Here is a 25390-nt window from a genome sequence, read left to right as displayed (position 1 = left end):
ACCCGAGAGACACTGAAGCTGGTGGATATGGAAGTATTTATTCAACGAAACAATCAAGGCATGATACTGGAGTCTCTTGGAAGAACAGACTTCCTGAACTAATATTACATGACATTTTGTTTGTTAAAGAACAAAGGCAACAACAGGACAATTTCTGTAGTTACTATGCATTCATCATGCTTCCTTTGAGTTGCACATAATTTCAAACAGCTAAATTGTCACATCACCAGGCCCAAAATGAGTGTTAATCACCTCTGGCTCTGAACTGCATTCATGCATATGTAAACATCTCAGGTGAATGGGGTATTTCCTGATCTGTAAACAACAACAGTTCCGCAGCTCCAGGAAGACCATTGTTCTGAGCTGCATTTTAAATTCAATCTACAATCCATATTCAGGTCTGAAGACTGGTTGCTGTTGAAATTAATATTTGCTATATTACATAATCTCCACCTGCACGTTTCATTTCCAGCATCATCAGTATGCAAATTTGTACATTTCTCCCCGCGTGTGCAAAGACATGCCTATTAGTAGGTTAATTGTTGCTTTTTTTACGAGGCCGAGTTGCTAGCTCAATGCTTAATCCCGCATACATGGAAACCATACAAGGAGCTGGCCAGATTTGAACACATGACCCCGAAGTCCGATGCAGCTGCCACTACACCAGCTGGCTAGTAGGTTAACTGGTCATTGTAATTGCCCTGTGATTAGGCTGGGGTTACATCGGTTGGTTGCTGGATAGCATGGCTCGAAGGGGCAGAAGGGCCTGTTTCACACTGTATCTCTAAATACTACACACACACACACACTCAAGGTATATTTCCCAACTTTTTATGACCTCCTAATGCACAATTTAACACTTACCAAAATTAAATTCACTCTGCCATTGTCCTGTTCAATCTATCAGCTTATCCTTATCATTCTGTAACCAAAGACTACCCACCTCACCACCAACACCACCAATTCTTGGTGCACTTACTAATTATACCTATGTCATTAATGTACTGTACATAACAAATAGCAAGGGTTCCAACACCCACACTCTGTGATACATCACTGGTCACAGGGTTCAAATCACAATAGCAATCCTCTGCTATCGCCCTGCCTCCTATTACAAACCTATTTTGGAAGTAATGTATCATGCCTTGATTCCCATGGGCCAGCATTACATTTGGGATCTTGGTAAAGGCTTTATCAGAGTCTACATGAACTATATGAAGCACACTGTCCTAATCAATATATTTAGTTATCTCTTCAAAAAAACTCATTAAATTCATTGGAAAGGATCTCCCATCAACAAAGTAATGCTGGTCTGTGATCAATCGCTGTCTTTGCACTTGTAGATTATTTCTGTCCTTCATAATTTTTCCAGTAATTTTCCTTTCACTTACAGGAAGTTTTCAGCCCTCACAACTATTTACACATTTTACTGTCTCATTTTTCAAATTTAAAATATACTGATTTTTGAGCTAACCTACAAAACATAGTGTACCATGTCAAATCAAAAGTAAAATTCCAAAAGCCGTCAACAATTTACTAAAAATTAAAAACTAAAGTTATGAGGCTGAAAAAGTATTCATTCCCCTTGTAATTACTATACTAACTTCCCTCAGGTACAATATATACTGTATTACCTTACCAACTCACTCAAATTGTTGATGTAGAAAATTGGAGGATCACCTGTTTTCAATTAATTCATAAGACTAAATACCACCTCTCTCTCTCTGTAAGGTCTGACAGTATGGTAGATTTTCAATAAATCAAACCATAATGAAGGCAAGAGAGCATTCAGACAATTCAGGGAATGATTATTAATCATTCTCTATTAAAGTACATATCTGGGGGAGGTACAAGACCATCTCAAAGGCACTTCCACGTGCATACTTTGGGAAAAATATGAAACCACAGCCACACTGCCGAGGTCAAGCCGCCCCTCTAAATTTAATCGCCGGATAAAAATGCCACTTGTAAGGGAGACTACTGTGATATCAACATTCACTTGGAGTGAGCTGCAGAAGTCAGCGACTACAACTGAAGATGAAGCACATGGCTCCTCATCTCTAAGGGCTTGCAAAAAAAAGGGAATTTATGGAAGAGGAAGAATCAGGTCCCTCTCTAAAATACAATCAGTTAATGGATCCATTTTTCAAAGTACAACCGCATAAAAGCCCCATTCTCTAATAAATGCCTGTACAATAGAACGATGTTGTACCCTCTCTTCAACATATAACTAAATAATGGACACAGCATTCAATAAACAATAGGTCAATGATTCCAGGTGACAAATAGATTAAGTGCTTATCTTGAATTATACTTCCCAAATCCAGAACACTAATATCTACTATCTTTCATGTACAATGTAGTTTTGGACAATTTTAAAATTATTAGTTAATGGATACCAAGAGTTTGAAAATTCCACCCTCTTCGTGGAATTTGGCTGCTACGTAATCCAGTAATTCCATCTGGTGTTCACCTGTCAATAAAACAGAATGTGAATGAACACAACAATTTTCAAATTCAAAAACAAATCGCAGATTCACATTTCATTAATTGACTCTTATTGAGATAATTTAGTTATTTTTGTTTGAATTCAAAGAGATACTTGAAGAATAATGTCTGATGATAGCAAGGAAAAATATAGTTTGCAATGTTAATAAGGGACAGGATATAAATTTAAGGAACATTCTTTAATTTAATTTTGTGTACTTATCTATGCAATAGCTGAATGCTGATATTAATTGCTCTAATATTGACCTTCCAGAATACTGAACCATAAAATTGTGTTAGGAATCTTAAGGATCTAACTGTTAATGATTATTCAGGCTGATATCTGTGCTTTAGCTTGTACCAGTTTAGCTTTTCATCAGAATATTCAACTCCTGCAATTCGCTGGAGGGGAAAAACAATGTGTTCTTTCTCAGCAGGTTGACTGAGACCCTTAGGTGACCAACAAACAACATGATGCGCATATGCCATGAGACAGATGGCATGGCTTTTAAAGCTTCATGGATTCTTTTCTCAAAGAATCCTTTACTACTCTCAACTTATTTGGCATTTTGTAGTCACATTAACAATCTGCACACAGGTATCATTCAGCTGAGATCCAGTTTGATCATCCTCAGACAGGTGCATTTATTGAATCAATTTCATTTGTGCATGCCGTCAGGCTGCAGTAAAATCCATCAGGCTATGCAAAGCCAGGGAACCACTACAGAAAGTAAGAACATAAGAAACAGAAATAGGCATAGGCCATCCACTCTATCAAGATCATGCTTGATTTTCTACCTCAACACCATTTTTTAGCCCTTGATGCCCTTAATATCCAGAAACCTATCAATCTCTGTTTTGTATGCCTGAACTTCCAGCCTCCAAGATTCCCCTCTATCCACCTCTCTTGGGGGGAGAGAATTCAAAAGTGAAGACATTTTTCCTTATGTCAGTTTTAACTGGCCTTCTACTTCCCTCTCAATCTCAGTGTGGTCTTAGACTCCTCAATCAGGGGAAATATCCTCACTGCATCTAGTCTGTCAAGCCCTATAAGAACTTAGCATGTTTCAATTAGATTTCCTCTCATTCTTCTAAGCCCTGAAGAATCAGAATCAGGTTTATTATCACCAGAACGTGACATGAAATTTGTTAAGTTGTTGCGGCAGTTCAAAGCAATACATAATATAGACAAAAAGTAATAATAATAATAATAATAATAATAATAATAGATAAGTAAATCTTATTCAGTATATACACTGTATATTGAATAGATCAAAAATTGTGCAAAAAACAGATATGCTACATATTTTTAAAAAAGTGAGGTAGTGTCCAAGGGTTCAATGTCCAGGTGGACATTGAATCAGATGGCAGAGAGGAAGAAGCTGTCCCCAAATCACTGACTGTGTGCCTTCAGGCTTCTGTACCCTCTTACCTGATGGTAACAGTGAAAAAAGGGCATGCCCTAGGTGCTGAAGGTCCTTAAAAATGGACACTGTCTTTCTGAGACACCACTCCTTGAAGATGTCCTGGGTATTTTGTAGGCTAGTACCTAAGACAGAGCTGACTAGATTTACAACCCTCTGCAGCTTCTTTCAGTCCTGTGCAGTAGACCCACTTTGAAAGTGGGCATAGAATGCCAGAATAGAACCCCAGTCCCTCAAGTCTAAAGAATTCTCATTACAAATCTATTATGGCAACACTTTCTTTGCTAAGTAAGGAGACCAAATTTACACAATACACCAGGTATAATCTTACCAGGCATTATACAATTGTAACAAGACCTTCTTGCTCCAATATTCAAATCCTTTTATTATAAAGGTTAACATACAACTTTCCCTCCTCATCTTCTGCCACACCTATGACTGACTAGAGGGCAAGCACAGCAAGTCCCCTTGAATGTCAACCTCCCCTCAATCTCACCATACAATGCTGCTTTTTTAGTGTTCATCAAAGTGAATGACCTCACCCCCACAATCTCTAGAAAGAAAAAAATTGAGAATTTACAGTACATCAGTTTTAAACGACATTTTGTGAATGTGTTCCATTGTTCAAGATTCTTCCACTCATAGAAACATTTCAACACCTGCTCTGTCATATTCCCTTAGAATCTCATATTTCAATAAGATTACTTCACTATTCTAAACTCCAAGGAATATATATCTATTTTCTTTAGCCACTCATGATAGGTCAACTTTTTCCTCCCAGAGTTAGCTTAATGAAGCTCTTTTGGACAGATTTAAGGGGTCAAAAAATTGTGCAATGTCTGGCCTCATATATATCCTGTACATTTGTACCTTTCCTAATTCTACTTCCCCATTTCTAAACTCCAGTCCTCATGCAATATATCCCAACTGTCATTTGGTCTCCTAACCACTTACTACGCTTATTGTGAGACCCAATGAGGGATCACTTCTTGAGTACTTTCATTCCGTTCTCCATAACAGCCAATGCCTCCAGGTGACTAGCCATTTTAATTCCACTTCCCATTCCCACAGTGATATCTGGCCACAGCTTCCACATTGTAGCCAGATGCAGATTGTAAGGGCAACACCTCATATTCTATCTTAGTAGCCTCCAACTTGACAGCATCATTGGTTTCTCTAACTTCTGGTAACCACCTTTTTCCTCCCCCTGCTCCCTTTGTTTTTCCTTATCTCTCTGGCCCCTTTACCCCTTCTCCTCCCCCCTCACAATCTGCCCATCATCCACACCTTCCTTCTCTGGCTTTCCACCTTGTTCCCTTTGTTTTATGTTCTAATATCCTCTCCTATCAGATTACTTCTTCTTTAGCCCTTTGCCTCTTCCACTTATCACCTCCCAGCTTCTCACATCATTTCCTTCCCCCTCCCACACCTTCCTATCTTACTCCTCTCACCTGGATTTGCTTATCACTCACCAACTCATGCTCCTTTCTCTTCCCCCACCTATTTATTCCAGCTTCTGCCCTCTTTCTTTCTGGTCCTGATGAAGGGTCTCAGTCTGAAACATGGACTGTTCCCATGCCTCCATAGGTACTGCCTGACCTGCTATGTTCCCAGGTTTGAGTACAGTATGTTGCCAGACTACCAACATCTGCAGCCTCTTGTGTTTGTGCTGCACTTATCTGCTAACTTTCTGCAATTCATGCACAATACCTACATTCCACTGTGCTTCATCCATCTGCAATCTTTTTCAATTTAGAAATAGTTTGCCTTTATATTCCACTTACCAAAGTGCATGACCTCATATATCTTCACTCTAAATGCTGTTCGCCTTTTTTTTCACATGCTCACTCAATGGTGCTCACTGTGGTGAACTACATATATATATATATATATATATATAACCTGTCTGGACACGCCCCCCACCCCCCACTGACTGCTCCTGTGGCTCCTCCCACAGACCCCGGTTTAAAGGCGATTGGGGACTCCGCCCCGGCCTCAGTCTCCAGGATGCAGTGTGGTGGTCAATTGCTGCTTGTTCTTTCTTCCAGCCAATAAAAGTCTATATCTCTCCTCACATCTTGGAGAGTTATTGATGGTGCATTACTCACAATATCGCTAGTTTAGTGTTATCAGCAAACTTAAAAATATGCTATATGGTTCCCTTGACGACAAGGCCTCCATTGATCAGGGTTGACCATGGATGTTGTATCCTAGCTGTCGTGATGTGCAAAGCAGGGCAGTACAATATGTAGAGCAAGCTGTTGCCCATGTAGCAAACTCCCACTCTCCATGAATCTGATGAACTCAAAGGAACAGCAGAGATTGATACAGTTAATAACCACTCATTTGATGTCAGTATATCATGTGCTATGTGTTCTATGTGTTCTAACTCTATTGTCCAAACTCCTGTGAAGCTTCCAAAAACCCCAGTTCATCATATCCACTTGTTTGTTGCCTCTTATCTATCCTACCCATCACATCTTTAAAGAACTCCATATTAGTCAAACATCATTTTCCTTACATTATTCCAGGTTTACTTTTCTCAGTCTTATTTCACTTTCTTTATAGATTCCAGGTTTTCCCCTTCCACTAATGTTAGGGAAATAGTTCTTGAATTCCTTTTTTTTCTCTCCCCCTCCTTCCTTTCCTCCATGTTACTCTATAAACATCTGGAACAATTTCAGAGTGTGTTAACCCTGGAAGATGGCACCAGAGCAGCTCTTAAGCCACCTTCGTCAAAACTCAGTAGTTGGTATTTATCAGGTTCCACATTCACAAAATTCTTGTATATTTTTGATTAATTCTTAATTTCTTCTCTCTTGTTAGAAACTTAGCAAATTTTGTGTTTTCTTCCATGAAAAAGACACAAACTAATTATTTAATTTTTCCCCAATCATAACTTCTGTCTCGATCTGCAAGGGATTAACACTTGTATGTCTTTTCCACTTAAATGCCAATAATTAGCTTACAGAACATTTTTGTTTCTTGCCTTTTATTGTGGCGTTTCTCTGCTCCCAGTTGCCAGGCCTACTGCTATTTCTGGCAACTTAATTAGTCATTTTATTTAAAATAACATTCTTTAATTACAAACAAAAGAAATATCTGTAGGTGCTGGAAATCCAAGCAACACACACAAAATGCCTGAGGAACTCAGCAGGCCAGGCAGCATCTTTGGAATAAAGTACAGTCGACATTTTGGGCCAAGACTCTTCATCAGGACATTTCAGATGAAGCATTTACCTTTTGGGTTTTTGTTCCTTTACAAATTTACATAATGAGCTGCAGCTAGTAGAATGCTGCCTCACAGCTCCACAGATAAGGGTTGATTGTTGGTTGTGGGTGCGGTCTATGTGGAACCTGCATATTCTCTCTGTGTTTCTGCTCACAATTTGCAAATGTGTGGTTCATTAATTGTTGCAAATAGTACTTTGTGTTGATAAATAAAAGTATCATTGTGAGGAGATATTGGTAATGGGAATGTGGAGAAAATACAAGATCAAAAGACCATAAGAGACAGGAATAGAATTTGGCCATTTGGCACATTGAGTCTGCGCCACCATTTCACCATGGCTGATCCATTTCCCTCCCAACTCCATTCTCCTGTCTTCATATAACTTCATGTCCTGACTAATCAAGAACATATCAACCTCTGCCTTAAATACACCCAATGATCTGGCCTCCACAGCTGCCTGTGGCAACAAATTCCACAGATTTACACTCTCTTGACTAAAGAAATTCTTCATCTCTGCCCTAAATGAACATATTTCTATTCTGAGGCTGTGCCCTCTGGTCCTAGACTCTCCCAATAACAGAAACATCCTCTCCACATCTATTCTATCTAGGTCTTTCAATATTCAATAGGTTTCAATGAGGATCTCCCCCTCCCATTCTTCTAGTTTCCAGTAAGTACAGGCCCAGAGCCATCAAACGCTCCTCATTCAATAATCCTTTCATTCCCAGAAGCATTCTCATGAGCCTCCTCTGAACAGCACATCCTTTCTTTGACAAAGAGCCAAGAACTGCTCATACTACTCCAAGTGAGGCCTCATCAGTGCCTTATAGAGCCTCAGCATTACATCCTTGCTTTTATATCCTAGTCTTCTTAAAATGAATGTTAACATTGCATTTGCCTTCCCCACCACTGACTTAATCTGTGAGTTAGCCTTTGGGGGACCCTGCATGAGGACTCCCAATACACTATGCACCTCAGATTTTTTGAATTTTCTGCCCATTTAGAAAATAGTCTATGCTTTTGTTCCTTCATGACACAGTATTCCATCTGCACTTCTTTACCCATTTTCCTAATCCATCTAAGTCCTTTTGCAGCCTCCCTGCTAGTCACCATCAGCCAACCAGAAAAGGCTCCCTTTATTCCCAGCCTTGTGCGGCACTTTGTTAAAGGTCTTCTGAATATCCAAGTACACAACATCCATCTGATTCTCTTTTGTCTATCCTGCTTGATATTTCCTCAAAGAATTCCAACAGGTTTGTCAAGCAAGATTTTCCCTTAAAGAAACTAAGCTGACCGGCCAACTTGATCATGTGCCTCCAAGTACCCTGATACCACATCTTTAACAATCAACTCCAACATCTTCCCAGCCAAGGTCCAACTAACTGGCCTGTAATTTCCTTTCTTCTGCCTCTCTCCCTTCTTGAAGAGTGGAGTGATATTTGCAATTTTCCAGTCCTCTGGAACCATACCAGAATCCATTGATTCTTGCAAGATCACAAGATCACTACTAGTGCCTCCACAATCACTTCAGCTCCTCTTTCAGAACCCTGGGGTATAGTCCACCTGGACCAGGTGACCTGTCTACTTTCAGACCTTTCAGATTCCCAAACACTTTCTCCTTATTAGTAACAACTGTACTTACTTCTGCTACCCCCCCCCCCAACATTCTTGAATTACTGGCATACTGTTGCTGTGTTCCACAGTGAAGGCTAATGCAAGATACTTATTAAGTTTGTCTACCTTTTTTTTGTACCTTATTACTATCTCTCCCATCATTTTCCAGCAGTCCGATATCGACTCTTATCTCTTTTGCTCTTTATATATCTGTAAAAAAACTTTTGGTATCCTCTTTTATACCATTGGCTAGTTTATCTTCATATTTCATCTCTTCTCTCCTGATGGCTTTTTAGATGCCTTCTGCTGATTTCCAAAAGCTTCCAATCCTCTAACTTTCCACCAATTTTGCTATATTATATGCCAACTCTTTTGCTTTTGTGCCACCTTTGTCTGCCCTTCTCAGCCACACTTAAGAATACTTCCTCTCTGGAATGCATCTACCCCACGCCTTCTGAATTGTTCACAGAAAGTCCAATTATTGCTGTTTGCCATCATACCCGATAGCGTCCACTTCCAATCAACTTTGTCCAGCTCCTCTCTCATGCCTCTGTAATTCCCTTTACTCCACTGTAATACAGATACATTTGATTTTAGCTTCTCCCTCTCAAACTGCAGGGTGAGTTCCATTATGGGTTAAGATAAGATTAGGGTCAAAATATGTGTAGATATCACAGACTCAGTTGCCCATTTCCATGCTCTTTCTTTGTATGAATCTAAAGGCATTTCAATATGTTCTCCCGATCAACCACAGCTGGCTCTCCTCTCCTTTCTTCGTAACTTTTATTTAGCATTGCAATTTCACCTTCACATTTAATCACATTACTTTCAAATTCAGTGTAAAATTCTATCATGGTATGACCACTCTTCTGCACTGACTAGGAGGTTCACATGTCTCAACATTTTATTCTCTCTAGGTTCTGATTAACAAGATACAAGAATATGGACATGGGTTCCTGATTGGTCTCTAATAACTGCAACAAATTGTTGATCATTGGCTTACACCTTATTTCTAAGTTTTCCTAGTGTGATTTCCATTCATGGAGCTCTTAGAACATAGAACAGTACAGTACAGTACAGGAACAGGCACCTCAGCCCACAACATTGTGCTAAACCAATTAACTTAGTAATCAAATAGGGAACTAAATGAATCTCTGCAAGCACAATGTCCATATCTTTCCATTTCCAGCACATTCATGTGCCCATTTATCTGCCACCATCCCAGACTGCGCGTTCCAGGCACCACTCTCTGTGTAAAAAGCCTGCCCCTCACATCTTCTTTGAAGTTATCCCCTTTCATCTTAAATGTATGCCCCCTGGTATTAGACATTTCAACCTGAGAAAAAGATACTGTCTTTCTACTCTTACCTATGTCTCACATAATCTTATCAACCTCTATCAAATCTCCCCTCAGCTTCTGCTACTCCAAAGAAAACAACTCAAGTTTGTCCAACCTTTCATCATAGTATATACTCTCTAATCCAGGCAGTATTCTGGTAAACCCCTTCTGCACCCTTTCCAAAGGCTAGATCTGTAATGGGCGACCGGAACTGTACGTAATACTCCAGATGAGGCCTAACTAGAGTTTCATAAAGCTGCAACATAACTTCCTATCTTTTGAACTCAATGCCTCAACTAATAAAGTCACGCAACATCAGCTCCTCTTTTCGCTCGAAATGCTCACTAATAAAGATTGTTCTCAATTACTCTGTCAACCTGCGTATCCACTTTCAGGGAGCTATGAACTTGGACCCCAAGATCCCTCTGCTCATCAACACTGTTAAAGGTCTTGCCAATTGACTTACAAAGGTGCAGCACTTTATATTTGGCCAGTTTAAATTCCATCTGCCATTTTTCTGCACATTTACAACTGGTCTATATACCGCTGTATTCTTTGCCAGTCTTCTTCACTATCCACACCACCACCAATCTTTGTATAATCTGCAATCTTACTAACCCACCCAAAAACATTATCATCTTCGACATTTACATCACAAATCGCAAAGGTCTCAGTACAGATCCCCGCGAACACTTAAACTGAGACCTCCAGCTAGAATAATCCCCTTCAGCCACTACCTTTGGTCTTCTATAGGAAAGCCAATTCTGAATACAAATGGCAAATTCACCATAGATCTCATGCATCTTCATCTTCTAGATGAGCCTCCCTTGAGGGACCTTATCAAAGGCCTTTGACAACAAACCTGTAGACAACATCTACAGCCCTATCTTCATCAATCACCCTCGTTGCCTTGTCAAAAAACTCAATCAATTTAGTAAGACATAACTTGCCCTCCACAAAGCCACACTAGCTCTCCCTAATTAGGCTATGGTTTTCCAAATGCTCATAAATTCTATCCCTAAGATAGAATTCCAGTAACTTCTCTATCACTGACATGAAACTCACCAGTCTATAGTTTCCAGGATTATCCCTGGTTCCCTTCTTGGATAATGAAATAACATTAGCTTCTCACCAGTCTTTTGGGAACTCGCCCGTGGCTAGAAAGGACAACCTCTCCTCTTACCTCTCTCTATAACCTGGGCTATATTCTATATGGCCCCGGGGACTTATCCAACTTATTGTTCTATAAGAGATGAAACACCAGCTCCTCCTTTAGCTTAAAATGCCCAAGCTTATCAATATTCTCAACATTGATCTCCCTATCCTCCACATCCTTCACCTTGATAAATATTGATGTAAAGTAATCATTAAATATTTCACTCACATCCTCTCCAAGAAAATGTTCGCACCTCCAATCCTTGAGTGGTCCTACCCTCTTGATGTATTTATAGAGTGCCTTGGGAATGTCGCTTCCCTAGCTTTCTTTGCCCAGAACAGATGTGCTGATATTTTATATAGGCATCCGTTAGTCTCGTGAGACCATGGATTTGCACCTTGGAAGATTTCCTGGGCAGGGTTGTATGTAAGACTGGCAGTTGACTATGCTGCAAGCCTTCCCCTCTCCATGCCACCGATGTTGTCCAAGGGAAGGGCACTAGGACCCAAGCAGCTTGGCACCAGTGTCGTCGCAGAGCAATGTGTTGTTAAGTGCCTTGCTCAAGGATACAACGTGCTGCCTCAGCTGAGGCTCGACCTTCAGATCATTAGACCTGATGCCTTATCCACTAGGCTATGCACCAACACATGCTGATATACACTCCAAACAGGCCTCAGAGATGTTGGAAAAAATTGGTAAAAAAGGTGCTGGAAACAATTAGTTGCTCGGGCAGCATCCATGCAAAATGAAACAAAGTTAACGTTTCAGATTAAAGATCCTTCATCACTTTCTCTTTCCACGGATGCAGCCCAACCTTTTCCGTGTTTCCAACATTTCTTCCCTTTATTTCAACATCTAGTTTTTTTAAATTTTCAATTGTCTCTCCTTTACAGCTAGGTTTAACTGCAGCCCACTCATCCCCATGAATTCCTTGAGAAATGAAGCACTGCTCTAGATTCTTGTCGCTCATCCCTTGCACTGCTCCTACTAGGTGATGCTCTGTGGAGACAGATGCAATGATGCAGTGTATTGCACTCTGCAGGATTCCAGTTGTTTGGGCCCATAGTTGCTTCACTAGAAGACTCTGTTAATGAGTAATTCACCTCTGCCTCTGAAACATCCGCCTCTGTCTCCAGCTCTTGTGATTGTAATTGTAATAATGATAGTTAGGGAGAAACACATAAGTGCTAGAATCTGGAGCAACAGGCAACATGCTGGAAGAACTCAGTGGATCTTGACCCCTGCCGAGTTCCTCCAGCAGTTTGTTTTTTCACTCCCTTGCTGTATGAATCTACCTATGTATTTATTATGTGTGTGGGGGGTTAAATGTGGAAAGTAAATTATTTTCTTTAGATCAATATTTATTTGAGCATGACATTGGACTTTGACATTATCTGGGAGTTAAAACTCTTTCTGGTACCGACCCACATTCCTAGGTGTGCTGATCACCCTCTTGCCTTCATGTGTTTCCACTAGGACTTCATATCTCTCTCCAAGTAACTCACAGGACACTTCCCTGATTTTAGTGTGCTCTCTGTGCAGTATAGTCAAAGACACACCACTTGTTTCAGTGAGTTCGGTAATGTTGGAGCAGCTTCTCTGAGGGCTGTGGCTCTTGCTGTAGATGTTATAGGTAGAAAGGTTAATACAGTTGCATTATGCCTGTTGCCATCGAAGGCAAGGTTTATCATTTCAAACACAAAGTAAATGATTTTTAAATATTGGCAACTGTATATAATGAATGACACACTACAATTTCATCTAGAAACCACAATCTCACACGATCACTGGCATAATGTCTGCTACAATCTTCTCCTCCAGAACCCAAGGGAATAGTTACGTTTTAGGTTTCTTACTTTCTCTAATACTGTGTAGACATATTAGTAACCCTAAGTCCCTCCCTGAACTCAATGTGTACTTCATTTACTAAGACCTCATTGATTAAAGGTTGAACTGAAGGTGCTTCTTCCACCAAAGGAATGGTAAAGGGTTGGAACTCATAAACCAAAAGGTGGGGTAGAGGCAAAGCTGCTTCCATTTTAAAAGTGACTGGATGAATCCTACAATATCATGATACACATGTTGATTTCCTAAGAGCTGGGCAGTGAGATTAGTCCACATCATTTTTTATTGACTAGTGTGGACACCGTGACCTTTGCAATTTCTATGCTGGAAACTTCTATGGTTTCATAAAAGATGATTTACTATATAAATACATGTATAAATAATTGTGGGAAACAAAGATTAAAAAAAGCATTGCTATACATTATATTAACCAATATCACTATGCTCAGGATTATCTCACACTTCTCATTGCTTAGTAATACGTAAATACTTTCTTACTTGTATAGGCACGTGCATACAGCACATTATCCAACACTGCATCTGCATCCACATTAAACCGTTCAGCAATCCCACGTAGTCTATCTGGGCGGCTAATTCAGGATAAGGATTTCTGGTGTATATAACTGGATATTTATAGAATATCACATGATAATATCTAAGTTCCATCAGGATTAATCATTTAAATAATTGTAATACATCATTATAAATACTTAAATGTGCTGAATAAAAAAAAACATACTTAGGATTTTACTGCATATGGGCACCATGCTGGATATTTCATAGATTCTGATTATTTAAGGTATCTAGAGATTGTAATTATATTGTTACGAATGAGGAGCAACTCTGATGGGCAGAAGGGTGCAGAGTCGCCCCCCCCCCCCTTTTGAGAATCGCAAAATCGCTTTTATTTCGGGTCTGATACCAAGGGAAATGAGAGAGATAAACAGATCATGTCAGTAATAAAAGAGAGACAACGCAGGGATACACAAAGGTAGAATGTCTCTTCCTAACAAAAGCAGAACGGAACCACTGATTACTGCTATTGTCTCTTGCAGAAGGAATTGTGTATTGAGTACTGTTCTATTCATTGAAACTCCTCAGGGGGCAACCAGAGTTGTCTGGTTGAGGGATTGCATCATCCCAACCTGATTGACATCTGAGACCCCGTGAGTGGGGATAAAAGTAGGGTCTGGGGAAACACCCTTCAGACGCACCAGGAGAGACGCTACGAGACCGGTGGGGCTTGTGTGTGTGTCCACCCTTGCCTGGGTGACGAGTCCTCCACGGAACGGTCTAGCTAAAGGACGGAGTGGTCATTAGCGAATGGCCACAGCAACAACGCATCGACGGGTCCAGATTGTAAAAGAAAAGTCGGCAAGTTAAATAGCTGTTATTCTCTCTCTCCAACAATTGCAACACCGCAAACAACAACTACTGCAGCTTGCATGAATGAACTGAATTTTATATTTCCATTGGACAATTCATTATCCCCTAGACAACGATAGAGCTTATTTCTTATTGATTATTATTATACCCGCACTTTTAGGTTTAGTATTGATGACGTATAGTGTCTGTATATTTGCATTGATATTATTTTTGTGTATTTTTACTCATAAATACTGTTAAAAATAGTATCATCAGACTTCAACAGATACTCCTATCTTTGCTGGTAAGATACCCAGTTATGGGGTTCGTAACAATATCTACGTATGAAATACAAATAATCGGCTAGGTCTTTCACAGGTGAGATCCTGAGCAGAACAGGAAGATGTGTGTAATTGCCAAATGAATAGGCAGTCAATCTAATATTATGATGGAAGATACCTGGCAATCTTTAGGAGTGAGCTATACCAGCTAGTTGAGTGGTGTCACAATGACAACCTTACACACACCATCAGTGAGACCAAGAGCTAGTTGTGGACTTCAAGAAGAAAAGAGGAGGGAACAAAACTAATCCTCATAGAGGGATCAGGAGTGGAGAGAGTGAACAACTTCAAAGTTACTGGGTGTCAATATCTCCAAGGATCTAACTAGGTCCCAACATTTCAAAGCCGCTATAAAGAAGGAAAGACAGTGATTATATTTCATTAGGAGTTTGTGGAGATTTGGTTTGTCACCTAAAACACTGAAAAACTTCTACAGATGCACCATGGAGAGCATTCTGACTAGCTGCATAATCATCTAGTATGATTGGGGGGGGGGGGTTACTGCACAGATTCATAGTAAGTTGCAGAGAGTTGTAAATTTAGTTAGCTCCATTATGGGCACTAGCCTCCTTAGTATTCAAGAGATCTTCATGAAGCTGTGCCTCAGAAAAGTAGCTTCCATCATCAAGGACCCCCACCACCCAGGACATGTCCTCTTCTCATTGTTACCATCAGAAGCCTGAAGGCACATACTCAGCGACTTAGGAACAGTTTCTTCCCTCCTGCCATCCGATTTCTAAATGGACATTGAACCCATGAACAGTACCTCACTACTTTTTTAGAAATTTCTGTTTTGTACTACTTACCTTAATTTAACTATTTAATATACGTATATACATACATATATATTTACTGTAATTCAGTTTTTCTCTACATTTATCATGTATTGCATTGTACTGCTGCTGCAACGTTAACAAATTTCATGATATATGCCGGTGACATTAAAACTGATTCTGATCAGAATTGATCATTATTGCTTAAGGCCTTCAGTCCTCCCAAGTACCAGGGAACTAAATCAGTGGAGAGAACTGAATGAAGAAGAGATCATCGGTAAAGAAAACAAGTATTGGAGGTAGAAACTGGAAGATAAGCCCCAGGTGTGTGAAACCCATCAATTGATCTTGCAACGAATGCAAACACACCGAACAACGTAGTGCTGGTGATATATGGTGAAGTTTTGCTGGCAGCTCACAAAACTATTAGATATTCTACTAGATACTATTCTTGTGAAATACAATCACTGCAATCCACACTTGTAATTTGTCTTCAAGAAATCTACTTCTGTACTGTCTAAACGAGCTAACAATTTTATGATCTCCTGAAGGTTTCAGTGAACTTGGCTCTCAGAAATGTAGGTACGGCACCTTGAAGATGAAGGTCGACCACCATTGGGGTAGCCATCGTTGGGGCAGACTTCAAGCCAAATTAAAGGTCAAGGCCCAAGAGCAGAAAAAAAATGGTGTTCAGCTCCACTACTCCATGCTGATTATAGCGTCAAGACCGAAGAGCAGAAAACAAACTGGTGTTCAGTCCCATTCTTCTGCACCAATCAAAGCTTCAAGCCAGATTAATGCATCAAGGTCCCAGAATGGAAATTGAACCAGCGTTCAGTCCCATTACTCCATACTAGCCAAGTATGGGAACAGTTGTCCTACAGCCATTGGGCTCCTGAACATGTTTCACTTGCCTCAACATTGAACCGACTCCACAGCTTGTAGACTAGTTTTCTCTGTCCTATGCATTATCTGTTTACTTTTTAAAATTATTTGCATAATTTGTCATCTTTTGCACGTTGGATGTTTATTTGTCTTTGTGGAGTGTGGTTTTTCCTGAATTCTGTTGTGTTTCTTTATTCTGTGGCTGCACGCAAGAAGATAAATCTCAAGGTTGTATATGGTATACATACTTTGATAATACATTTACTTTGAACTTTCATTCAATCTTCAAAGATCTTCATACAGGTTGAAACAAATAGACATCCCACCACAAGAAGGCAATACATCCACGTTAACAAGATAGTAGCAAGTGGTAAGTATTGGTGGCTCAATTATACAGTTGGCAGAGCTGCTGCTTCGCAACTTCAGCCACCTGAGTTCATTCTGGATGCTTGGTTCTGTCTTTGTGGATTTTGCATGTTCTTATGATTCCTCAGGTTGCTTACCTTTCCTTCCACAGCCCAAAGACACATGTAGATCTGTCTTTGTTGCAAAGTTTGCAGATGAAACGAAGATAGGTGGAGGGGCAGGTAGTTTTGAGAAGATAGAGAGGCTACAGAAGGACTTACAAGGGCAAAGAGGTGGCAGACGGAATACAGCATCAGGAAATGCATGGTCTTGCACTTTGGTAGATGAAAGGGTTGACTATTTTCTAAATGGAGAGAAAATACAAAAACCTGAGGTACAAAGGGATTTGGAAGTCCTTATGCAGGATTCCCTAAAGGTTCATTTGCAGATTGAGTCTGTGGTGAGGAAGGTAAGTGTGATGTTAGTGTTCATTTCAAGAGAAATGGAATATAAAAGCAAGGATGTAATGTTGAGAGTTTATAAAGCACTGGTGAGGTCTCAAATTGTGAGCAGTTTTGGGCCTCTTAGAAAGGATGTGCAGAAACTGCAGAGGATTCAAAGGAGGATCACAAAAATAATTCCAGGATTAAACGGCTTGTGACATGAAGACCATTCGATAGCTCCAGGCCTATATTCACTGGAATTCAGAAGAATGAGGGGTGACTTAATTGGAACCCATTGAATGGTGAAAGGCCTTGAGAGAGTATATGTAGAGAGGATGTTCAAGACCAGAGTACACAGCCTCAGAATAGTGGGGTGTCCTTTTAGAAAGGAGATGAAGAGGAATTTCTTTGAGACAGAGAGTAGTGAATCTGTGGAATCCCTTGCCAAAGGTAGCTGTGGAGGTCAAGTCTTTATGTATATTTAAGGCAGAGGTTGATAGATTCTTGATTAGTCAGGGCATGAAGGGATACGGGGAGAAGGAAGGAGATTGGGGCTGAGAGGAAAATGGATTAGACGTGATGAAATGGGGGAGAAGACTTGATGGGTCAAATGGCCTAATTATGCTCCTTTATCTTGTGGTCTTATGTTCTTATAACTTTAAAATTATGGTTAAGCCAACTACCTCTATAAATTTCTCTGTGCAATGAGCAGGCAGTGTGTGATTTGTAGATGCAAATTGAAATGCTTGTATTACATCATATTTCTCCTTGTGTCTCAGTAAAATATCTTAAGGCAGTAAAAAGTCAGGATTCAAATACAAGGTAGAAGGAAATAAGAAAATTACCTATCATGTATTAACAGGATCTATAACGACAACAGAAGCAACCATGGAATGCTAAAAGCTAATAAAACAAAGGATACAAGGTATTCTCTGTATCAATGAAAATCACCTTTCCTCCACAGTATCCATTGGGTCCAGGAAGCTGAGCAGTCACTACAATGGAAGAAATCTAAAATTATTTATCAAGGATAAATCAACTGATACAGTGCTGTACTTCTATCCACCTGTATACCAACCTTCCCCCAAGATAGTCTATAAAACTCTCTTTCAATATTTTTATTAGTTTCTGCACAGAGGAACACAGAGTACAAGAAGATATATATTATAAATAAAAAAGTACCAAGTACATTGTATTAAAAATAGAGTTACAATCACAAAACCCTGTATTCATAAAAATTAAATTGTAATATTGAAATATAATAATTTTGTTATACAGAAAAAAAATCTAAACCCACTACCAAAGTCAGAGCTGTTAGGAAAAGCAAGAAAAAAGGGGAAAAATCCCTTAACATGTAATAAAATATATATTAGCCACCATCTGTACTTTTACAACAAATCAAAGGTTTTGAAATCTCACTTCTCTCAAAAAACTTGTCTGTTGATTACTTCCATCTCCATAAAAGAATCTAACTTTACAATTACTGCAGGTAAAATGCTATCTTTTTAATTCCCAACAGCTTGCTTTGTTAGACTTTTAAGTAGATAATTTGTACTGTTAAGTATGAATCACAACAAAGACTCAGATGTTCTAGTTCACATCTTGCAATTGTTGTAAATTCTTTTAATGTGTTGGCACAAAGTCATTAGTGTGTTTTAAATGAGTGCTTACCACAGAAAGTGTGTGACAGCTGTGTCTTTCCAGTTCTAAATTCTACAAATAAGGACAGAAATTAGTGACTTAAAAATAACGCAATACCCTGAAGATCTGAAAATGCTTTAATGTTAATGAATTACTTCTGAAGTGTAGTCTTGTATACAAATAACACAGCACATTAAGATACAACTATGAGAAACAAATTAAATGATGTTTCAGTGCCTTTGGATCCAGGATCAAAGTTGATCAGAAAATCAGCAGTGTAATCCTTTAAATAGTGGCAAGTGGTAAGTATTGGTGGCTCAATGGCACAGCTGGTAGAGCTGCTCCCTTGCAGCTTCAGCCACTTGGATTCATTCTGGCTGCATGATCCTGTCTGTGTGGACTTCACAAGTTCTCCTTATGACTCGGGGTGCTCCATGTTCTTTCCATGACCCAAAGACTTGTGGGTTGTTAGATTAATTGTCCACCATAAGTTGCTCCTAGTGTGTAAGTGAGTACTAGAATTTCTATGTTTCTTGTTATAGACAAAAGCCAGAATCAAAAATGCTCAAATGCTGATTAAATTGCTTTAGATGAAACAAATTCTAGGGGAGATAAACCATCTATTGTAAAGAAACCCCCAAAGAGCACCTCTATAAACTGAAAAGTATTGGAAACATTCAGCATTCTCTTTCTTGACCTGGTGGGCATATCTCATATCCTCACTATTGACAACAAATTGTGCAGACAAGAAAGGATAATGTGCTTGTAATTTTCTCCTTTAACCCAGTTGGATTCATCCTATTAAAGTTATTCCCTTTGTTCTACCTAAATCATCTAATCCCTCCCTCACCTTCTCTAGTACTGAAATATAAACAAGTTTTTCTCCCTTTCCTTGTTCCTTCCAGAACCTGAAACATTTGTTTGAGACACAAGAGACTGCAGTTGCTGGAATCTGGCGCAACAATGTGCTGAAAGAACTGTGAGTCAGGCAGCATCTGTGGAAGGAAAAGGACTATTGCTGTTTCAGGTTGAAACCTACTTCAGGATTGGGAGTGGACAGGCAAGATAGCCAGCATAGAGAGGAGAAAGGAATGGCAAAAAAGGTTTCAGGCACAATTGGTGGAATAGGGAGGTGAGTAAGATGACGGACAGATCGTGCCAGGTAGAAAACCTATGACAGGTGAATAATAGATGAGGGCAGATAAAGGGAGTGAGGAAAAAAAAGTTGTACTATTTTGATTTTATTTACTTATTCATTTATATTAACTAATTATTGTTTCTCTATGCACTCACCACCAAACGCCTCTGTAATTGCCATGCTTTCAATTCCTCCACCCAGCAATTTACTGCAAAACAATATGAATATTAATGATGCACAAAATCTCATTCATTTTCTTGCAAAAGGTGCACCACTCATCAGGTATGTTGACATGAATGTAGCAGATAACAATAGCACAGATGCCCCCCGCTCAACAAATCCATGCCAACCATGGTGCCCACCCAACTGATATGAATTTCCTTTTTTACTCCCATATCCCTCCAAGTACCTATCCATGTGCTTCTAAATGATGATATTGAATCTGTCTCAACCACTTCCTATGGAATGAAACAGAAGGAAATGTTGCCCCTTCGGTCTTTTTAAAATACTTCCACTCTAAGCCTAAACCTATGTCCTTGTTTTAAACTCATCTACCCTGTGAATAAAACTGATACCATCCACTTTATCTATGTCCCTCATTATCTTAAACATCTCTAAAAGCTTGTCCCTTATTTTCCTGTGTTCCAAGGAATAACTTCTTAGCCTGGCCAACCTCTCCCTATAACTCAGGCCTTCTAGTCCTAGCAACATCCTTATCGATCTTCTCTGCACTCCTTTGAATTTAACCATCTAATAGAGTGTCCAAAATTGTACACAGTTCTCCAAGCATGGGTTTACTAATTACTTATACAGCAGCAACATAATGTCCCAACTGCTGTTCTCAGTGTCCTGCCTGAAAAGGCCAGTATTTTTTTATATGTGAAAAATATCTTTTTTTTAACCAAACTCTCTACCTGTGACACTTTTCAATGAGCTATGCACATACTCCTAGGATCTCTGTTCCATATACCTTTTTAGTGTCCTATCCTTAATAGTACAAGGCCTTATACTTTGACTTTCCAAAATGCATCACTTCAACCAGTGGTTACAACAGGCAAATGTTTTCTAAGTGAATGAGACATGTGCATCCCATGAATGTATCTCTTTCGTTGCTTTGTAGCTTCTACAGTAACTACAAGAAACATATGCCTAGAAATGTAACTGCTCGTTTCTTTTCAGCATAAAGCAAATAAAATTTATTTTATCAGCATTGGAGACATGTGTTCTGAAGGAGAAAAGGTACTATCAGCAAGTACAAGGGATCCCGGTTATCAAGAGATGGATAAAACAAAAGGAAGTATACAGCAGGTGTAAGGAACTGAAAGGCGAGGTTTTTCGGGTGTACAGAAAGTGAAGTGGGGTACTTAAAATAGAAATTAGGAGGGAAAAATTAGTGTGAAATATCTCTAGAGGACAAGACAAAGGGAAATCCCAAAGCGTTTTCTAAGTTACTTTAGCCAGGAGGAGAAAGCAGGGACTAAACTGGTAATCTGTGTGTGGAGACAGAGGACACAGGTGAAGTCAAAGAGGAATACTGTTAATTTGTATTCATTAAGCACAATGTATTGTAGTTAGAGAATTCAGGGATGGAGAGGACAATGAAATGCTAAAACATTAAAAAGGAACAGGTATTAAGTGTCTTAGCAGGCCATTGGGACTAAGGTGATTATCCTAGACTGCTACTGAAGGTAAGGTAAGAGATTGTGGAGACCCTGGACAAACTTAGAAGGCACTGGATCAAGAACTGCTAAATGGGATTATTATAAATGGTCAGCATAGACATAAAGGACCGAACATGCCATTTTTGTTCTGTATGATTCTAAAATCAAAAATGTGCATATGTTCTGACTTTGCTTCCATAAATAAATATTATTCTCACTCTAATTCTTGGCTGCCAGTAGTAATGTGAAACACTGTTTTCCTCTTCTCACTGTACTCAAATGCAGTGAGAAACCCTGGCTCCTGCAACACATAAACAAGATTTGTTCACAAGTAAATCACAAGTTTTTCAGAAATATCACTCTGCTTGAATAAATTGAATAAATATTGAATGACTATCAGAAAGAATTCATAAAAAATTGCATTGGCAGTAGCCAAAAAGGCTATTGCAGTTACTTGGAAATCGGATTCATACTTAAGTACAGGTCATTGGAAGAACGAAATCTTTAGCTGTATTCCACTTGAAAAAATTACTTATAATTTAAGAGATAAATATGAAACATTTCTGAAAATTTAACACCCTTATTTACAAAAGATAGGACTAAATATACAGGTGCTCCGAAGATAAAATTACTGGTTATTTGGGGAAATAAATAAATATATATACTAAAGCTATTATGTACTCCATGGAGCATGTGGGGATCTTCCAATATCCAGGCATTCTTTCTTTCTTCTTTTTTTTTCTTTCTTTCTATAGGGATATGTTAGGGGGGAGGGGTTAAGGGGAGGGGGAAAGGGTTGATAATTCTTTTTCTTTCCTTCTGTAATCATTGAAAACTCAATAAAAAAATTTTAAAAAGAACTATTACTATGGGCAATAACAAGAAAATATCATATTATGAACAGAAACATAAATATAATAGTCTGCAGATTACATAAACACAAGATATTCCGCAGATGCCAGAAATCCAAAGCAAAATATAAAATGCTAGAGGAACTCAGCAGGTCGGACAGCATCTATAGAATTGAATAAACAATCTTTGTTTTGTCCCAAGATCCTTCTTCAGGACTGGAAAAGAAGGGAGAAAAAAAAAGGTGCCAGAGAGAAAAAAAACAGTGGGGAAGGGGAAGGTGATAGGTGGAGCCAGGTGGGTAGGAAATGTAAAGGGCTGGAGAGGAAGGAATCTGTTAGGAGATGAAAGTGGACCAGAGGAGAAAGGAATCCAGGGGAGGTGATAGACATGTGAGAAGAGTTAAGAGATCAGAGTGGGGAATAGGGGAAGAGGAGAGGGAGAGGGATTTTTTTTACCATAAGGAGAAATCGATACTAATACCATCAGTTTGGAAACTACTCAAGTGGAATATAAGGAATATATTGCTCCTTAACCCTGAGGGTGGCAGCTTGCATTTATGTGATATACCATTATAATGTTATTAATTAGTCATCTGAGTGCAACTATCTCAGCTTCAGGACATTGAGTAGAAGGGCCACAGATCTAAATGACATTCAGGTTTTCGTTGCTAATAGCACATTACCTTTTTAATCATACAAATACAAAGTAATATTAATCTCCAACAAAATTTAAAGTACTGCCCTGTGGCACTCAATGCATTGCTGAATTCAACCACCTATAGTTCTGCAATCATCCCTGGCCATGTATCTTACTTGGACATGCCACATTATTACTCCGGCAACATAAACAGACACCAAGGTACTCAACTTCATTACAGAATTCATCACATCAAAGTACACTTCTGATCAAAGTATGTATAATTTATATACCTTGAGATTTGTTTACTTACAGGCAGCTACAAAGAAGAAACCAATTTTAAAAATTGCCCAAGCCTCGATTACAGTTCAGCATATTAGCAGGGCAAAAACGTGGTGAAACTTGCGACTCTGACAGCCACCAAAGAGAAGAATGAACACCACAAGAGAGCAAGTGAAATTGGCCAGACTCACGCCTCCGTATACAGGTTTTCAGGTCTATATGAGTCAGCATTTAAATTGTCTAAGCACCAGGTAGTGCCTCGCTCTAGGATCCATGCCCCAGCTCAGCAACACACGCAGGCTGCACAGCACAACACCTTTCTTGATCTCACCAAATCGGCTCTGAGGGAGGGAGAGCAGGGGACATAGTACAGAGAGGGAGAGGATGATAAGTGGTTGGAATGTCAGCGGGAAAGCATTTTAGAATCAGCGACTATACTCTGTGAGTTTTAAGGTATGGAAAATGATAAGGATGGTCTGGGAATTTAAGTCCAGAAATGAAGAAAAGCCAATTTTAATATTGTAAGATATAATCTGGCAAGTGTAGAGCTGGAGCAGCTGCTTCCAGATCTCACAAGTGGGGTCATTTGAAGCAAACAGATGAGTTCAGGACCACTGTGTTCCCACCAGAGTGAAATGCAAGAACAGAAAGGCCTAGGGACTCTGGATATCAAAGGATAATTAGAAGTGGATAAAAATATGGAGTACATGGCTGTACAGAGAACTGAAAATGAAAGAAGCCCTTCAAGAGTAAAGATATACAGAGGATACTATGAAGACTTTACGGGGGAAAGCATATGAGAAAGAGAAAGGAAAGGGAGAAGGAGACCAGGTGGGGGAAAGGTCAAAGGAGGAAATTGGGAGGAGTGAGGGGGTAGGGAATGGTTATGGAAGGGATGTACAAGAATGGAAAGTGGGCAAAAGAAGGAGGAGTACATGAGGGAGAGAGGGAGAGGGGGAGAGGTAGAGGATGAGAAGAAAGGAGAAGGCACATGAGACAATGACATTCTTACAAACTTCGACCATTATGGTTAAGGTTAATAAACACTTCGTGGCGTTTATTCCATGTACTTTAAGTTACACTCCTGTCACTGACTTTAAGGATAACACCTTCCCCTAGCTACTTATCTACTGAAATGGATTATTAAATAGTTTGTACTAAAATAATAAATAATGGAATTAGAAGTGGGTGAGCAATAGAGTCATAACAACAAAATGGGAACCAGACAAGAGTTTCATATGTGTCCTGCACCAGATGAAATTGCTGCCAGGTATTTAATCATTGTAATTCCAAAGCCCAGTAAATCAAAATGAAGACTGTAGATGCTAGAAACCTGAAAAAGAAATGCTGAAAATACTCAGCCGATCAGGCAGTAGTTATAAGAATGAGAAAATCTGCAGATGCTGGAATTCCAAGCAACACACACAAAATGATGCAGGAACTCAGCAGGTCAGGCAACATCTATAGAAAAGAATATCGAATATGAAGGGTCTGGGCCTGAAACGTTGACTGTTTATTCTTTTCCATAGATGCCATCTACCTGCCTGGTTTCTCCAGCAATTTTGTGTGTACTGCAGGCAGTAGTTATTCTGGTTTTATTGCAGATTTCCAGCATCTACAATTTTACCTGGACAATATGTCTGTGAGTCAACAGTGAACAGGAGCCAAGGGATTTGCCCTGAGAGTTCTGATCCCCATTTTATAAAATAAATAACTGGATAGGTATCATTCTTCTGGGAAAATGAAACAGAAAAAATGATCTGATGTTATGACTATTGAAATATGGAAAAGATATTCTACTTATAGAAGATAATCACTCCAACTAAGAAGATAGAATGTTGAGGTGAAACATTCAAATATATTTAAAAGGATCAACATGAAGGAGGAAGAAACAGAATTCAATGAGTAAGTGCGGAAGGAAGCTCCACCCT

The 25390-nt window shown here is 39.3% G+C and overlaps 1 protein-coding gene across 2 annotated transcripts in view; it reads right to left on the bottom strand.

The window, feature by feature from the left end:
• dmc1 (DNA meiotic recombinase 1) overlaps nt 1–25390 on the bottom strand; it is a 52378-nt gene that overhangs the window by 16135 nt on the left and 10853 nt on the right. For both annotated transcript variants that reach the window (XM_059953873.1, XM_059953874.1), the window contains exons 5-10: nt 21908–21990; nt 20184–20236; nt 18921–18962; nt 18172–18244; nt 13596–13687; nt 2400–2473 (exon numbers count right to left, since the gene is read on the bottom strand). In XM_059953873.1, the coding sequence (XP_059809856.1) occupies nt 2400–2473; nt 13596–13687; nt 18172–18244; nt 18921–18962; nt 20184–20236; nt 21908–21990 (417 nt within the window). The remainder of the gene's footprint in view (nt 1–2399; nt 2474–13595; nt 13688–18171; nt 18245–18920; nt 18963–20183; nt 20237–21907; nt 21991–25390) is intronic.

Source organism: Hypanus sabinus, chromosome 29 (assembly GCF_030144855.1).
Source record: "Hypanus sabinus isolate sHypSab1 chromosome 29, sHypSab1.hap1, whole genome shotgun sequence".
Taxonomy (NCBI): domain Eukaryota; kingdom Metazoa; phylum Chordata; class Chondrichthyes; order Myliobatiformes; family Dasyatidae; genus Hypanus; species Hypanus sabinus.
The sequence above is the reverse complement of the archived record's forward strand: the minus strand, read 5'-3'. Positions and strand labels throughout refer to the sequence as shown.